This window comes from Oncorhynchus tshawytscha, linkage group LG03 (genome assembly GCF_018296145.1).
Source record: "Oncorhynchus tshawytscha isolate Ot180627B linkage group LG03, Otsh_v2.0, whole genome shotgun sequence".
Taxonomy (NCBI): domain Eukaryota; kingdom Metazoa; phylum Chordata; class Actinopteri; order Salmoniformes; family Salmonidae; genus Oncorhynchus; species Oncorhynchus tshawytscha.
In genome coordinates, this window is record NC_056431.1 from 55,946,517 (window position 1) to 55,965,394 (window position 18,878).

Here is an 18,878-nt window from a genome sequence, read left to right on the forward strand (position 1 = left end):
TGTATAAGCTCCTTTTGAAAGAGACACTGATCTGCGTGGAACTCCACAGGTTATGCATCAAACCGGCTATATTCATGCATCCGTAGAGGTAAAACAGTAGAGAGCAAGGCCTCGTCGAATTTCCTATGTAATCACTTATCAGGGTTCCTAAAGTTCAGTCCTGTCTCTGTGTTGATGCTACTGCCTTTCTACCAGCTGGAACAGAAAACCTCACACCAAGTGGAGTTGAACTGGGCCAATGTGAGTCAAAAATAGCTACGCCAGCCCAGTTCGATTCAGGTCGGCACAATGTGAAAAGGCTAAGAGAGAACAAGGACCACAGCACTACCTCTTTCAGATTGAGTACAGTGTGGCCATTTATCACACGGAGACAGACAAGCCGGCCGGTCAACGGAAACTGATTTGAGTATATCACAGAAATTATGGAAGAATTATTGAAAATATGACAAACTACTTGCCTTTACTGGAAGGCCACAAATATGCCAAATGTCTATGTCCCCATGCTTATACAAAGGTGCATTGCAGTATGCAAACACATGTAATACAAATATGTGGGAGACCTACACTGCACATACAAATACTCAGCCTGTCTATTAGTGGCCTGAAGATGTTTAATTCAGAAACAAGGAAAAATAGACTGCAAACACATATAACCTCTTATCTGAAAGGGCTTAAGAGAAGAGGAGCTTTCAGCATCATCATCAACATATGACTGGTCACTGACTGGCCCTGAGGTAGTATGTCTGAGACAGTTGATGGCTATGCACTCTGCTCTTCCAAACATTGCGGTGTGTCTGAGAGTAAGTGGATTGCTCTGCAGTGTGTCATCCTTCCACCTGCAACATCTTGAGAGCAAGTCTGCTCTGTTCTCTCCTTCCTACATCAGCTGGAAAAAGACCAGCTCAGATTTAGAGAAACAGAAACTAAGAAAAATAGCCAAAAATGGTTGCCATTCTCTCGGACCTCTATGGCCAGGTTTTACTCATTAGGCAGAAAATGGAAGAAACTGTGATTGGACTACCTGGAAAAATGTATTGTTATAGTGTGCTTTAATGATAAAGATCCATCGCAAAGAGAGAAAACTTCCCAAAAAGATGAAACTAGAGCATGGTGCGTTCTGATCTTAGAATTCAGCAGGGCTGCTGCGTATGAATGAATAGCCTACTTCATCACTTGCTGCAGCAGTCTCCCTAACAGCAATGTTTTAGCTAGTAACTAAAACATGGTTTAAAACACCCCCGTCTCTCTGGACAATGACAAGTCTGTTCCTCTTCAAATCTACCCCAACATCCCTTAGCACAATGCTATTAAATTCTGCTCTGCAGAAGTCTGTGCAATTGAGAACTTAACCCTATAAAAACATTTTATGCCAATTAATTATGAATGCGTGCAAAACAAAAATGTTCATTCAATTAAGAGAAAAACGACATTCAGCAAATACAGCTTTAACTACACTGCATTCGAGACTTGTCTATCTGCCGTGGACATGCAGTGATTTTCAGCCATCTAGGTTAGGCCCAGAGGAAAAGTCTACTGCCCCATTTCTCCTGAAAACATCCCTGGATCTGGACCCTTTCCCATTCTGTTCTGTGGTTTGGCAGATCTAGTTTACTTTTCTTAACAGAAAAAACATTCAGGCTGCACGGACACACACAAAAAATAAGATGGATTTCAATAAGGGTGATTGAGTCATATCAGTGAATCATTGCAAAAATTATAGCTAACTTGCAGATGCACTCTGCATTCACCCTATAAAACCTGTGAAAGAGTGAAAATCTGCATTTATCAATATTAAAATGCATCAAAAAGTTTTTTGGGGCCAAAGCAGGCAGTAAGTCATGTGCAGAATCATTTGTATGGGGTATGCAATGTAAGTAGTGTAAAAACTAGCAGAATGATGCTGAAATTTGGAACGAGAGAGGCAAATTGAGGGTTCATTTGAATTTCAAAATGTGATCATTTCACCACTTCACCTGACTTGGGAGGGCTCAGTGACCGCTGGCAAACATTACAGCACGGCTATCCTTTTAACACACACACACACACCACACACACACACACAAGACTGAGGTTATAGGAAACACACACACCATGCTAACCAGATCCTGATAACGGATAAGAAACAGAGGATGGGCTGCAGTAAGCGGGCTGCACAATTCATTTAATTTTAATAGAAATTGCGACGTTGACATGTGCAATATGCAAATAGCAATGTCTTTGACGTCTCTATCCAGTCACCCTCGCTTTCATGCAGCTGCTTGCTGCCGACACAAACCAAGTCACTGCCGACACAAACCCTTGTCACTCAAGCAGGCACAGCTGGCTGTTAGATTCACTCACTCAGCTTGAGTCGGCATGCTTGTTTGCTTCTTCGTGTCAATCCACATTTCCTGTATTAGACTATTTGTTTTTGTATCTTTATCTCTGCAAACAGCTAGTTGGTTAAAGACCCACACCACGTGAATCCCCAAAAACATGTTAGCTTCTTATGTTAATTTCTCTAATACAGGCTGCTGCCAGTGACTGAGGCCGCATGTTGTTTGTGCAACGACATGTTCTGAGTCAGAGAAGAACACGTGAAGCGTATTTTAAAATCTTGTCTGAATATAACAGCTCTATTTAAAATGTTTTTCGGGTCTCCTGGGAAACACTGACCAACACTTTGGATTCTACCCTGTCAACTCCTTCTATAAGGTATTTTTTATTCATTGTCATGCCGAACACCAGCCATATAAATGTCCATAGGCTACTCATTCTATTTCTATGATTCCAATGGTTCACATCACACACACACACACACAAACTGCCTTCAATAAGTATTCAAACTCCTCAGTTTATTCCACATTGTGTTACAGCCTGAATTCAATCTGTTCTTTTCTCTCATTCATCTACACACAATACCCCATAATGACAAATTAAAAATGTATTTTTAGAAATACCAAATATATTGAAAATGAAATACAGAAATCTAATTCACAAGTATTCACACCCGAGTCAATACTCTGTAGAAGCACCATTGGCGATGACTACAGCCTTGGTTTCTACCCTGTGACAATTACTATTTTTTTTTTAAAAATCCGTTGTCATGCCAAACACCAGCCATAACTTCTGTGAGTCGTCTTGGGTATGTCTGCATCAGCTTTGCACATCTGGATTTGGGGATTATCTCCCATTCTTGCAGATTTTCTCAAGCTCTGTTAAGTAAAATGGGGAGCTGCAGTGACCAGCAATCATCAAGTCATTCCACGGATTTTCAATGGGATTCAAGTCTGGGCTTTAGCTGGGCCACTCAAGTACTTTCACATTCTTGTTCTGAAGCCATTACAGCTTTGCTTTGGCTGTATGCATTGTCCTGTTGGAACGTAAACCTTCGGCACAGTCTAAGGTCGTTTGCTGACACCACCATGAAGCTGACACCACCATGCTTCATGGTAGGGATTGTGTTAGATGGGTGATGAGCTGTGCCTGGTTTTCTCCAGACATAATGCTTAGCATTCAGGCCAGAGTTACATTTTTGTCTCATTAGACCACATAATATTTTGTTTTACACTCTCAGACTCTATCATGTGTCTTTTTGCAAACTCCAGGTGTGCTGTCATGTGCCTTTTCTCAGGAGTGATTGGTCACCTCCCTGACCAAGGGCCTTCTTGCCCAATTCCCCAGTTTGTTAGGTCTAGGCTGGGAAAATCCATACATCTATTTCCCAACTTTTAACACTCAAGAATGTTGTATACCCTTCCCCCGATATATAGTACCAGTCAAAAGTTTGGACACACCTACTCATTCAAGGGTTTCTTTATTTGTTACTATTTTCTACATTGTAGAATAATGAAGACATCAAAACTATGAAAAAAAACATATGGAATCATGTAGTAACCAAAAAAAGTGTTAAATCAAAATATATTTTACATTTGAGATTCTTCAATGTAGCCACCCTTTGCCTTGATGACAGCTTTGCACACTCTTGGCATTCTCTCAACCACCTTCACCTGGAATGCTTCTCCAACAGTCTTGAAGGAGTTCCCACATATGCTGAGCTGGCTGCTTTTCCTTCACTCTGCGGTCCAACTCATCCCAAACCATCGCAACTGGGTTGAGGTCAGGTGATTGTGGAGGCCAGGTCATCTGACGCAGCACTTCAACGCTCTCCTTCTTGGTCAAATAGCCCTTACACAGCCGAGAGATGTGTTGGGTCATTGTCCTGCTGAAAAACAAATGATAGTGGGACTAAGCCAGATGGGATGCCGTGTCGCTACAGAATGCTGTGGTAGCCATGCTGGTTCAGTGTGCCTTAAATTCTAAAATAAATCACTGACAGTGTCACCAGCAAAGTAACCCCCACACCTCCTCCTCTATGCATCACTGTAGGAATCACACATGCGGATATCATTCTTTCACCTACTCAGCGTCTCACGAAGACATGGCGGTTAGAACCAAAAATCACAAATTTGGACTCATCATCCCAGGTTAATGTCCATTGCTCGTGTTTCTTGGCCCAAGCAAGTCTTCTTATTGATGTCCTTTAGTAGTGATTTCTTTGCAGCAATTTGACCATAAAGGCCTGATTCACGCAGTCTCCTCTGAACAGTTGATGTTGAGATGTGTCTGTTACTTGAAACTCTAAAGCATTTATTTGGACTGCAATTTCTGAGGCTGGTAACTAATGAACTTATCCTCTGCAGCAGAGCACTCTGGGTCTTCCGTTCCTGTGGCGGTCCTCACGAGAGCCTGTTTCATCATAACGCTTGATGTTTTTGCGACTGCACTTGAAGAAAATGTCAAAGTTCTTGAAATGTTCCAGATTGACTGACCTTCATGTCTTAAAGTAATGATGGACTGTCCTTTCTCTTTGCTTATTTGAGCTGTTCTTGCCATAAAATGGATTTGGTCTTTGACCAAATAGGGCTTTCTGTACACCACCCCCTACCTTGTCACAACACAACTGATTGGCTCAAACACATTAAAGAAATGAATTCCACAAATGAACTTTTAACAAGGCATACCTGTTAATTGAAATGCATTCCAGGGGACTACCTCATGATGCTGGTTGAGAGAGTGCAAAGCTGTCGTCAAGGCAAAGGGTGGCTACTTTGAAGAATCTAAAATGTATTTTAATTTGTTTAACACTTTTTTGGTTACTACATGATTCCATGTGTTATTTCATAGTTTTGAGGTCTTCACTATTATTCTACAACTTAGAAAACAGTAAAAATAAAGAAAAACCGTGGAATGAGTAAGTGTCCAAACTTTTGACTGGTACTGTATGCCTCATCACAATTTTATCTCTGAGATCTACAGACAGTTCCTTGGACTTCATGGTATAGTTTCTGCAATGACATGCACCGCCAGCTGTCGGACCTTATATGGACAGGTGTGTTGAATTGGCCACTGGTGGACTCCAAGTTCTAAGTGACATCAAGGATGATCAAAACAAATTGGATGCACCTGTGCTCAATTTGGAGTGTCATAGCAAAGGGGTGTGAATACTTAAGTAAATTAGATATTTCTATTTTCAGTAAATGTGCTAACATTTCTAACACTATGTGTTTTCAATTTGTCATTATGGGGTATTGTGTGTAGAAAGGTGAGAGTAAATGTTTTACTTAATCCATTTAGAATTCAGGCTGAAACAACAAAATGTGGAATAAGTCAAGGGGTATGAATACTTTAAGGCATATATGCCATTTAGCAGAAGCTTTTATTCAAAGTGACTTAGAGTCATGCGTTCATACATATTTTCCGTATGGGCTGTCCCGGTGATCAAAGTGTTTTGATCTAAATTGCAATAAAAATTTATAAATCGCGGTAAACAAATAGATTTTTGGCACATATCGTGCAGCCCTAACACACACACACGCACAGCCCAACTACCCACCTTGACTGGATGGCGAGATAGATGGTACGGCGAAATGCGACTAGGTTGACTTCCGTCTGGTCAAAGATGGTGACTTTCTCTGCTTCTATAAAAGTAAAACAGTACATAGTTATAAGGATGAAGGAGGGTTGTATTGATTGTTACACTGTCAGGTGTTGTCATGCTATCGGTCTCCACACAGAGGTCAATCTGTTTATCTCACTCATTCTTTTGGGAGTTATTTCCATTTCCCAAGCATGGCGTTGCCAATGCCAAAGTCGTGTGTTTGATTCCCGCAAGATACTAAAAATGAATGCACTTACTGAAGTCGCTGTGGATAAAAGTGGCCAAGTGGCATGTATTATAATAATAAAACTGGGGTAATTCAAGTTGATACAAAGTTTAATGAATAGAGTGCCGAAGTGTTCTGACAGACCATCTAGGAGAGAGCAGTCAGTGAAACGTAAAAGCAGTGACCGATCTCTTGCTTGCCATGGGATAGCATGGAGACACTGAGAAATGACCATGCGCATCCCTAAATGGCACCCAATTCCCTATAGAAGGGACTACTTTTGACCAGAACCCATTATAGTGCATTATATAGGGAATGGGGTGCCATTTGGGATGCACACAGAGAAGCAGAGGTCTCCTTCCTACCTAATGGTCTTGGTATGCAGTGCATTTCCTTTGCAGTACTGAGCCACTGGGGATGATGAGATTTCTGGGGCAGATTACCTCTGGGACCATCAAGGACAGCCAAGGCCACCACTATAACCACCACTGTCCCCAAGTTACCGCAGTACAGAACGCGTCACTGAACTAAGCACTGTTAACAGTATCCTTCCTCTTGTCACATGTTTAGAGTTTTGAACCATACTCTTTGTAATTGTTGAATGTCAGTGTCCTTCTGTGTTAATCTTTGTGATTTTTCAAATCAATAAGATGTTGTATGCATACCATCTCCACCCTCTTCCCCGTCCTTTTCTCCATCATTATCATCTTCATCATCATCACTTCCATTGGCATCCTCTCCAGAGTCACTGCTGCCCTCATCCAGGATCTCTGTGGAGAAAAGAGATGGTCATATGACATATTCTACACTAAAACACATTACTTTCTCCAACATTTGTATTTATTTAACTAGGTACGTCATGGAGGAGACCATCTTTTACAATAACTATCTGAAATTATGGCACAGTATGGTGGAATTCAGTTGATCATACAGACTTTATACACTGTAGTAGCTGCAACATGAGCTAGGTAGCTGCCAGACAACAATAACCTATTACACATTAAACCATATTCAGTTCAAAGTCAAATGTTTTGCTTTGTCTTAAGGCAATAATTGACATTGTGATCCATCCATCTTGCAACTCACCCTTTTTAATTGCTTTGTACTTCTCCTCATTCTCCAAGAAGTCTGTATCCATCTTAAAGACATCTGCAAGATACAGAACATTATTGTTTTTAATAGCAACCGTTCGTTTGCAATTACTACATTCCAGAACAATTAAAATCACTGCAAATGAGCCACAATCAGAAGTAATTACCCATAAAAACACACTCATTGTGTATTAGGATGCATTTCATATCAGAGCTTAAAGTGATAATGGCTTTCTTCCCTTCTCTTGCACCCTGAAGGAACGCTTGTATAGATTTTCCAATTAGGACAAGTGTGTATGTGCTGAAGCTACAGAAAATGTTCATCTGTTGAATTGAACAAATATAAATAAATAGAAGCGGAATCTTAATGTCAGCCTGAAAATATAACCCTCTTTTACGAGAGAGCGAGGGAGTGAGATAGAGGGCAGAGGCGAACGCTGTGATTTTTCTCCTCTCAGAGAACATCATTCCACACTGGGACATCTATAGAGAGACTGATAGAGGAAACCCCCAGCTATACCAGTATAATTAGCTCAGAATCCTTAGGGGCCTAAAGGACAGCAGGTGAATTGACTGAATAATGGGACGGGGTATTCTCTCTCTCCCCTGGCAATGAACATGCTGAAAACTAAGCCATCACAGATATGGCTCAATAGTATTTTCTTAAAAACATGTTCTCACCTTGTCTCCTCCCCTTCATTTACACAGATTCAAATAGTCTTGATCGTTGAAAACCACATGGTGGAAGCTAACCATTGGCTGGCTTTCACATTGTCAGTTATTTCAGAACAGCGCAATTAAGTAGGGTGAGGATAGGACTGTTGTGGTGACCATAGTGCCACACCGGCAGTCACGAGTCAGTCAAATTCCACATCAAATTTTTTGGGTCACATACACATGGTTAGCAGATGTTAATGCGAGTGTAGCGAAATGCTTATGCTTCTAGTTCCGACCGTGCAGGAATATCTAACAGGTAATCTCACAACAACTACCTTATACACACACACACAAGTGTAAAGGAATGAATAAGAATATGTACATATAAATATATGGATGAGCGATGGTCGAACGGCAAAGGCAATATGCAGTAGAGGGTATAGAGTACAGTATATACAGTGCCTTGCGAAAGTATTCGGCCCCCTTGAACTTGCGACCTTTTGCCACATTTCAGGCTTCAAACAAAGATATAAAACTGTATTTTTGTGAAGAATCAACAAGTGGGACACAATCATGAAGTGGAACGACATTTATTGGATATTTCAAACTTTTTTAACAAATCAAAAACTGAAAAATTGGGCGTGCAAAATTATTCAGCCCCTTTACTTTCAGTGCAGCAAACTCTCTCCAGAAGTTCAGTGAGGATCTCTGAATGATCCAATGTTGACCTAAATGACTAATGATGATAAATACAATCCACCTGTGTGTAATCAAGTCTCCGTATAAATGCACCTGCACTGTGATAGTCAATGTTAGTGATGGCTGTAGTGATGCTGTTTAACAGTCCGATGGCCTTGAGATAGAAGCTGTTTTTCAGTCTCTCGGTCCCAGCTTTGATGCACCTGTACTGACCTCGCCTTCTGGGTGATAGCGGAGCGAACAGGCAGTGGCTCGGATGGTTGTTGACCTTGATGATCTTTTTGGCCTTACTGTGATATCGGGTGATGTAAGTGTCCTGGAGAGCAGGTAGTTTTCACGCGGTGATGCGTTGTGGAGACCTCACTACCCTCTTGAGAACCTTACGGTTGTGGCCGGAACAGCTGCCATACCAGGCGGTGATACAGCCCGACAGGAAGCTCTCGATTGTACATCTGTAAAATAGTGTTTTTGGTGACAAGCCAAATTTCTTCAGCCTCCTGAGGCCACCTTCTCATTGATGTGGATAGGGGGCTGCTCCCTCTGCTGTTTCCTGAAGTCCACGATCATCTCCTTTGTTTTGTTGACGTTGAGTGTGAGGTTATTTTCCTGACAACACACTCCGAGGGCCGTCGTGTAGTGTCATCTGAAAACTTGATGATTGAGTTGGCCACACAGTCATGGGTGAACAGGGAGTACAGGAGAGGGGTGAGAACGCACCCTTGTGGGGCCCCAGTGTTGAGGATCAGCAAGGTGGAGATGTTTCCTACCTTCATCACCTGGGGGCGGCCCGTCAGAAAGTCCAGAACCCAGTTGCACAGGGCGGGGTCGAGTTTGGAGGGTACTATGATGTTAAATGCTGAGCTGTAATCGATGAACAACATTCTTACATAGGTATTCCTCTAGTCCAGATGGTTTAGGGCAGCGTGCAGTGTGAGTGTGTCGTCTGTGGACCAATTGGGGCGGTAAGTGGGTCTAGGGTGTCAGGTAATGTATATGTGATATGATCCTTGACTAGGCTCTCAAAGCACTTCATGATGACGGAAGTGAGTGCTACAGGGCGGTAGTCGTTTAGCTCAGTTACCTTAGCTTTCTTAGGAACAGGAACAATGGTGGCCCTCTTGAAGCATGTGGGAACAGCAGACTGGGATAGGGATTATGTCCGTAAACACACCAGCCAGCTGGTCGGCGCATGCTCTGAGTACACGGCTAGGGAGCCTTGCGAGGGTTAACACGTTTAAATGGTTTTACTCACGTTGGCTGGGGTGAAGGAGAGCCCACAGGTTTTGATAGCGGACCTCGAGCAAAGTTGTTTAGTTTGTCTGGGAGCAAGACGCCAGTGTCCACGACGGGGCTGGTTTTCTTTTTGTAGTCCGTGATTGACAGTAAACCCTGCCACATGTGTCTCGTGTCTGAGCCGTTGAATTGTGACTCTACTTTGTCTCTATACTAACGCTTAGCTTGTTTGATTGCCTTGCGGAGGGAATATCGACACGGTTTGTATTTGGTCATGTTTCCGGTCGCCTTGCCATGATTAAAAGCATTGGTTTGCGCTTTTAGTTTTGCGAGAATGCTGCCATCAATCCACGGTTTCTGGTTGGGGAAGATTTTAATAGTTACAGTGGGTACAACATCATCAATGCACTTGCTAATAAACTTGCTCACCGAATCAGCGTATACATCAATGTTGTTGTCTGAGACTATCTAGAACATATCCCAGTCCACGTGATTGAAGCAATCTTGAAGCGTGGAATCAGATTGGTCAGACCAGCGTTGAACAGACCTGAGCAGGGAGCAACAAAATGGAGTCGTGGTCAGATTTGCTGGAAGGGCGAGGGAAGGCTTTGTATGCGTCGCGGAAGTTAGTAGCAGCAATGATCCAGAGTTTTGCCAGCCCGGGTCATGCATTCGATATGCTGATACATTTTAGGGAGCCTTGTTAAAAATCCCCAGCTACAATAAATGCAGTCTCAGGATATGTGGTTTCCAGTTTACATAGAGTCCACTGAAGTTCTTTCAGGGCCGTCGAGGTGTCTGCTTGGGGGGGGTACACACGGCTGTGATTATAATCGAAGAGAATTCTCTTGGTAGATAATGCGGTCTGCATTTGATTGTAAGAAATTCTAGGTCAGGTGAACTTGAGTTCTTGTATGTTGTTATGATCACACCACGACTCGTTAATCATACGGCATACACCCCCACCCATCTTACCAGAGAGATGTTTGTTTCTGTCGGTCCCGATGCGTGAAGAAACTGGGTGGCTGTAACGACCCCGATAACATGGCTCACTCGTGATGCGTTTCCGTGAAACAGAGAATGTTACAATCTCTGATGTCTCTCTGGAAGGCAACCCTTGCTCGAATTTAGTCTACCTTGTTGTCAAGAGACTGGACATTGGCGAGTAGTATACTCGGGAGCGGTGAGCCTGACCAGAAGACCTCTCCGTCTGCCCCTTCTGTGGCACTGTTGTTTTGGGTCGCGTACTGGGATCCGATCCATTGTCCTGGGTGGTGGTCCAAACAGAGGGTCCGCTTTGGGGAAGTCGTATTCCTGGTCGTAATGTTGGTAAGTTGACGTTGCTCTTATATCCAATAGTTCTTTCCGGCTATATGTCATAAGACTTAAGATTTCCTGTGGTAACAGTGTATGAAATAATACCCCAAAAAACAAAATACTGCATAGTTTCCTAAGAAAGCAAAGCGAACATCTCTGGCGGAACCATATCACACACGTTTAGTCACAATTATTTGGATTCTCCAAGCTCTGATGCTGCTGCTGGTCATTTAGTAGCCTTCCAAACTTGCTAACTGCCTGGTACTCAGCACTCTATTGTTCCTTTAATCACTATGACATAAATGCAAATGTATTAGAAAATCTAATCAAACACTTCATGAGAGCCCATGAGCTCATGTTGCGCAACATTTCTATAGGCTATTCAACTGTGGGAGAAAACAGAGTGACAGCCGCTAATAAAAAGAGGATTCCATCAGCTTTCTATAGGCTAGGCCTACTAGATTAATTTCTCAACTTTCCTAATATTAAGTACATTGCTTATATTTCCAACAGGAGTAAAGCCTACGTGAAAATAAACCATGGGGAAAAGTGTCCTCCATTCGGTATTTAAGTGCATAGATGACATGTATTTTTTCCCGTTGCCCCTGTTTCGAGACAGGTGTATGATAATGGTCCATTCTAAATTAAATGTCAGACATATGATTTGGTATATATAAAGACAAGATTAAATCAAGAATAGTCTGATGGGTGACAATATTAGCCTATCACTTGTGAATCATACATTATCACTTGTGAATGATGCCCAGCATCAAGGTCAGAAATGCCTTTTTTTGGCAACTTTTTTGAATCAGTCGCACACTTTTTTTTGAATAGCCTAGCCCATAGGCTTATATGTTTTAATGAGGTTTGTATCACAACTAAAGTAGCCAAATAACTTCTTAAAATGAAGCACATTAATCCGTTTTAGAAGGGGTGTAAATCCTAACTGGCATACACAAGCAGCGCGTGAGTTTCAAGTTTGGGGAAGAGCTTACCAACATTTGAAGATAAATATTCTGATCTGTTGAGTCAGCCTCATTACTTAAAAAAAATGTTTTGATGCTAATGGATGTATTAATTTGTTATCTGTCGCATCCCACAACTATGTTTGAAATGTGTTCCTCGCACAGAATAGGTAGACTTTCGTACTACGGGGAAGCAGACTGACATAGGATAGTCCTTTTGCTGTTCGTACGCCTACTCATCTTGTTGGCTGACGAAATGTAAATGTGGACAATTCTTCCAATATCTTCAATTTGCACCTCGGAATTGGAGGACGTGCGCAGTTGCATCCCAACGTGTATGTCTTCACTTGTAGCCTGTGGGAAAGACCAGATCACATGATGGCGAGCAATGTAAGTGAGAGACGCTTCGGATTGCACAGCACACTCAGGGAGAAGGGCACAATGCAGCACTCTGGGCCACAAAATGAATGGATTTTTTGGGGGTGAATTACAGCCACAAAAGGGATGCCACTGTGAAATTCAAGACATGATCAAGTGCTTGTCAAATTGTGAATGAGAGACTACTGGAGTGTGCACAGCCTGCCCAAAAAACAAAGCAGAGCTCATGCCTTTCAAGCAATGTTTTTCAAATTATCATTAGTCTCATCATGCAGCCTTACAACGTATTAAACATCTAAACATATAGCCCAACATTGGTAGTAGAACTAAAGGTAAATTAATAACTCTAAATGAAGCATATAGGAGTACCTATTTCTTTGTTAACCACTCAACACAGAATAGCCACGTGTGCGCACTCCTTCAAATCATTGAGAAAATATTTATATTTTATTCATCTTTGTTCAATTCTATTCTTCAGACTATAAAATAATGCCACGGAATTCTATGGAAATCTTGTCTGCTAAATGAACTAGTGTAGCCCACATCCATTTGGCATAGCCACATCAGGACAACTCATAGTATGCTATTCTGTTCTTCTGAAATAGACTACATTTTCCTCATATCATGCTTCTTTAGACCCGTCTAAAATAAATAATGGATTTATTGTGAAGGTGACTTTTTGTCTTGTAGGCTGTGTGTGGAAGCCAGCAGATGCTAAATGTGTTTATGTAAATTAACTGTCAATTACCGTGAGGACAACAGTTATTTCCTTGACAATCGCCGGCAGACAAAATTGTGACCGCCACAGCCCTAGGTGAGGACACTTTGTTTTTTTATAAAGTCTTAGCTGGTTAGGCCTACAGTATTTGAAAGCCTGGGCCTACCTTACTCAGGATATCTTCTTGGTTGTAGTGATCCTCTAGGGGCAGCATGGGTGTGAACTGACCCTACTAGGGACTCCCTACTAGAGGCTCCAGAGTGGCGCAGCGGCCTAAGACAATGCATCTCAGTGCTAGAGGTGTCACTACAGACACCCTGGTTTGAATCCAGGGTCTATCACAACCGGCCGTGATTGCGAGTCCCATATGGCACCCCACAATTGGCCCAGTGTTGTCCGGGTTTGGCCTGTATAGGCCGTCATTCTTAACTGACTTGCCTAGTTAAATGAAAGTTAAATAAATATTCTATACACAGGGCCACTCAGTGACTAGTTTATTTGGTACACCACCCCCCGTTCACAAAAATGGTTCTCTCCTACCGACAGTGAGTCACGTGGCCTGCTATATAAGGCAGGCAGACAGACAAAGGCATTCAGTTACTGCTCGATTAAAAACAAGTGACCTAAGCGACATGGTATGATCGTCGGTGCCAGGCACACCGGTTCTAGTATCTCAGAAACATTCGGCCTCCGAGGCTTTTCACGCACGACAGTGTCTTGGGTTTACCGAGAATTGTGAGACAAACAAAAAAACATCCAGTCAGTGGCAGTGCTGTGGCCAAAAACAGCTTGCTGATGAGAGGTCAAAGGCGAATGGCAAGAATAATGCAAGGTGACGGGCCACAAACAGGCAAATAACGGCGCAGTACAACAATGTGTGCAGAATGGTATCTTGGAATGCACAACTCGTCGGTCCTTGTCACAGATAGGCTATTGTATCAGACGACCACACCGGGTTCCAATCCTATCGGCTAAAAACAAGAAGAGGCTCCAGTGGACACGCGATCACCAACACTGGATAATTGAGAAGTGGATAAACATTGCCTAGTCAGACAAATCCCGGTTCCTGTTGCGTCATGCTGATGGCAGAGTAAGGATTTGGAGTAAGCAGCACGAGTCCATGGCCCCATCATGCCTGGTGTCAACGGTATAGGCTGGTGGTGATGGTGTGGGGAAGGTTTTACTGGCATACGATAGGTCCCTTGATAACAATTGAGCAACGTTTGAACGCCACACCTTGTAGAATCTATGCCCTGAAGAATTCAGGCGGTTCTGGTGGCAAAGGGGGTCCAACCCGGTACTAGCTGGGTGTACCTAATAAACATTATAATCTGTAGCATCTTACTGAGTATATCTTCTTGGTTGTAGTCGTCCTCTAGGGGCAGCATGTGTGTGAACTGATCTTCTTCCTCCACCAGGTCCAGCCCCTCTGGGACGATAGGGTGGTCCTTAAACCCATCCTTCCTGATGGCAAACATCACTTCGATCATGTACTGCACCCGCTTGTCAATCTCTGACTCGTGAAGGATGTTGCGCAGCCGCTCGAAAATGGCTAAAAACAGAAGAGACAGTGTTTAAATTAGATAACAAGCGAAATGGGACGTAAGAACACCAGAGAAATAAAGAAATCCCTTGATTTCTCTGAATGAGCTGTGATGGAGTGCTAAAAGGATTCTGTAGCTTTGATGGAACTAATGCTTCCTTAAGAACGGACGTGTTCTGTATAGCCATGGACCATTAATGCCACTAGGAGACCTCAGTGTATAGCCATGGAACATTAATGCCCCTAGGGGAGACCTCAGTGTATAGCCATGGAACATTAATGCCCCTAGGGGAGACCTCAGTGTATAGCTATGTACCATTGATGCCCCTAGGGGAAACCTCCGTGAGTTTGAGGCCACACTCCTTGAGGAAGCTAATGGACACCTCCACACTGTCGTCAGTAGGTCTCTCCAGGAGCAGAGTCAACATCTCCAGACACAAGACCTCATGGGCCACATTCTGATTGACGAGATGAGCAACAAACTTTGATGCCGTGAGACATTGTGCCTGAAAAACAAGAATACAAAATGTATTAGAAAGAGTTAAACAGCTGAGCTCTGAACTTCTCCATAATATGTATCAACGTTATATGTATAAATGAGGCAGGAGTGACTGAAGTAGCTGAAGCAGTCACCGTGTCTTCCCATCACATCGTTATGTCAAAACTAAACGAGGCGGCAGCTAGTCACCTTGTCGTTCCTCCGGTAGCCCTTGCGGAAGTTAAGGATGAGTCTCTTGAGGATGAGCTCTCCTATCTGAGGGAACTTGGAGTTGATGATGGCAACCACAGCAGCATAGACGTGGGTGAAGGTGGCCGAAGCACTCTGGGCCTGCAGGGTGGACCTGGCCAGGAGACCTCTGAAGAATGGACACGGACACACACAGGCGGCACAGACAGAGACAAGGACAGACAGACGGATGGACGGACAGACAAACACACATTAGTGAGCTGCACTTAAAAATGACTTTACCCAAATAATCCATGTCTCAAAGCTAAAGAGTAATACATTTGATTGATAAATCAAGCTGGAGCCATTACCTGCCCCTAACAATGTTCTCCTGCAGCAGCTCCTGAATGATCATGGCGATGTTGGACACATTCACCTTGTTGATCAGACCGTTGATGGACTTCTTTAGAGCCTCCCAGCTCATGCGCTGGTACGCCAGACTGGAAACAGGAGGAAAATCATCCTTATCAATAAAATGTATTCATGAAGCCATTTTTACATCAGCAGTCAAAAAGTGGTTATACAGTAACGTAGCCTTAGAGCCGCATGCTGAGTCGACTCAGCTCATTTCAGAGTGATTGCAGCAGGGATGTGTGCAACCAAGTAATAACAGTACATGCTAACAGCGCATTTCTAAAACACACTTTCCATGAAGCAGAACATATTTCATATTCTTTTGCAAAACAATACATCCTAAAATGTCAGTACCTACACCAGACTACCGCAAAACAATTCTAATTTTTAATTTCAGCCTGGTTAAGACATATCTGCTTTTCCCACAACAAATAAATAAATATATACAATTGAAGTAGGAAGATTACATACACCTTAGCCAAATACATTTAAACATTTTCACAATTACTGACATTTAATCGTTTAAAAAATTCCCCATCTTAGGTCAATTTAGGATCACCACTTTATTTTAAGAATGTGAAATGTCAGAATAATATTAGAGAATGATTTATTTCAGCTTTAATTTCTTTCATCACATTACCAGTGGATCAGAAGTTTACATACACTCAATTAGTATTTGGTAGCATTGCATTTAAATTGGTTAACTTGGGTCAAATATTTCAGGTAGCCTTCCACAAGCTTCCAACAATAAGTTGGGTGAATTTTGGCCCATTCCTCCTGACAGAGCTGGTGTAACTGAGTCAGGTTTGTAGGCCTCCTTGCTCGGACACACATTTTCAGTTCTGCCCACAAATATTCTATGGGATTGAGGTCAAGGCTTTGCCATGGCCACTCTAATACCTTGACTTTGTAATCCTGAAGCCATTTTGCCACAGCTTGGGGTCATTGTCTATTTGGAAGACCAAGCTGCCAAGCTTTAAATTCCTGACTGATGTCTTGAGATGTTCCTTCAATACAGTGCCTTGCGAAAGTATTTGCCCTCCTTGAACTTTGCAACCTTTTGCCACATTTCAGGCTTCAAACATAAAGATATAAAACTGTATTTTTTTGTGAAGAATCAACAACAAGTGGGACACAATCATGAAGTGGAACGACATTTATTGGATATTTCAAACTTTTTTAACAAATCAAAAACTGAAAAATTGGCGTGCAAAATTATTCAGCCCCTTTACTTTCAGTGCAGCAAACTCTCTCCATAAGTTCAGTGAGGATCTCTGAATGATCCAATGTTGACCTAAATGACTAATGATGATAAATACAATCCACCTGTGTGTAATCAAGTCTCCGTATAAATGCACCTGCACTGTGATAGTCTCAGAGGTCCGTTAAAAGCGCAGAGAGCATCGTGAAGAACAAGGAACACACTAGGCAGGTCCGAGATACTGTTGTGAAGAAGTTTAAAGCCGGATTTGGATACAAAAAGATTTCCCAAGCTTTAAACATCCCAAGGAGCACTGTGCAAGCGATAATATTGAAATGGAAGGAGTATCAGACCACTGCAAATCTACCAAGACCTGGCCGTCCCTCTAAACTTTCAGCTCATACAAGGAGAAGACTGATCAGAGATGCAGCCAAGAGGCCCATGATCACTCTGGATGAACTGCAGAGATCTACAGCTGAGGTGGGAGACTCTGTCCATAGGACAACAATCAGTCGTATATTGCACAAATCTGGCCTTTATGGAAGTGGCAAGAAAGCCATTTCTTAAAGATCTCCATAAAAAGTGTTGTTTAAAGTTTGCCACAAGCCACCTGGGAGACACACCAAACATGTGGAAGAAGGTGCTCTGGTCAGATGAAACCAAAATTGAACTTTTTGGCAACAATGCAAAACGTTATGTTTGGCGTAAAAGCAACACAGCTCATCACCCTGAACACACCATCCCCACTGTCAAACATGGTGGTGGCAGCATCATGGTTTGGGCCTGCTTTTCTTCAGCAGGGACAGGGAAGATGGTTAAAATTGATGGGAAGATGGATGGAGCCAAATACAGGACCATTCTGGAAGAAAACCTGATGGAGTCTGCAAAAGACCTGAGACTGGGGCGGAGATTTGTCTTCCAACAAGACAATGATCCAAAACATAAAGCAAAATCTACAATGGAATGGTTCAAAAATAAACATATCCAGGTGTTAGAATGGCCAAGTCAAAGTCCAGACCTGAATCCAATCGAGAATCTGTGGAAAGAACTGAAAACTGCTGTTCACAAATGCTCTCCATCCAACCTCACTGAGCTCGAGCTGTTTTGCAAGGAGGAATGGGAAAAAATGTCAGTCTCTCGATGTGCAAAACTGATAGAGACATACCCCAAGCGACTTACAGCTGTAATCGCAGCAAAAAGGTGGCACTACAAAGTATTAATTTAAGGGGGCTGAATCATTTTGCACGCCCAATTTTTTCAGTTTTTGATTTGTTAAAAAAGTTTGAAATATCCAATAAATGTCATTCCACTTCATGATTGTGTCCCACTTGTTGATTCTTCACAAAAAAAATACAGTTTTATATCTTTATGTTTGAAGCCTGAAATGTGGCAAAAGGTCGCAAAGTTCAAGGGGGCCGAATACTTTCACAAGGCACTGTATATCCACATAATTTTCTTCCCCATGAAGCTATCTATTTTGTGACGTTCACCAGTCCCTCCCGCAGCAAAGCACCCCCACAACATGATGCTGCCACCTCCGTGCTTCACGTTTAGGATGGTGTTCTATAGGCTAGCGAGCCTCCCCCTTTTACCTCCAAAAATAACGGTGGTCATTATGGCCAAACAGTTCTATTTTTGTTTCATCAGACCAGAAGGCTGACGATCTTTGTCCCCATGTGCAATTGTAAACCGTAGTCTGGCATTTTATGGCGGTTTTATAGCGGTGGCTTCTTCCATGCTGAGCGGCCTTTCAGGTTAACTTGGAATCCAAGATGGCGTAGCAGTCAGACGTCTTGTCGTGTCCCTTGTATATACCGTTTTTTTTCTTCATATTTTTCTTCGCATATCT

At 42.6% G+C, this 18,878-nt stretch overlaps 1 protein-coding gene across 3 annotated transcripts in view; it reads right to left on the reverse strand.

The window, feature by feature from the left end:
* The window catches only part of LOC112239171 (pre-mRNA-splicing factor CWC22 homolog), a 60,247-nt gene that overhangs the window by 23,388 nt on the left and 17,981 nt on the right, over nucleotides 1–18,878 (reverse strand). For all 3 annotated transcript variants that reach the window (XM_024407669.2, XM_024407665.2, XM_042319699.1), the window contains 7 exons: nucleotides 15,786–15,914; nucleotides 15,436–15,604; nucleotides 15,064–15,253; nucleotides 14,550–14,756; nucleotides 7,233–7,295; nucleotides 6,812–6,916; nucleotides 5,876–5,960 (listed from right to left, as the gene is read on the reverse strand). In XM_024407669.2, the coding sequence (XP_024263437.1) occupies nucleotides 5,876–5,960; nucleotides 6,812–6,916; nucleotides 7,233–7,295; nucleotides 14,550–14,756; nucleotides 15,064–15,253; nucleotides 15,436–15,604; nucleotides 15,786–15,914 (948 nt within the window). The remainder of the gene's footprint in view (nucleotides 1–5,875; nucleotides 5,961–6,811; nucleotides 6,917–7,232; nucleotides 7,296–14,549; nucleotides 14,757–15,063; nucleotides 15,254–15,435; nucleotides 15,605–15,785; nucleotides 15,915–18,878) is intronic.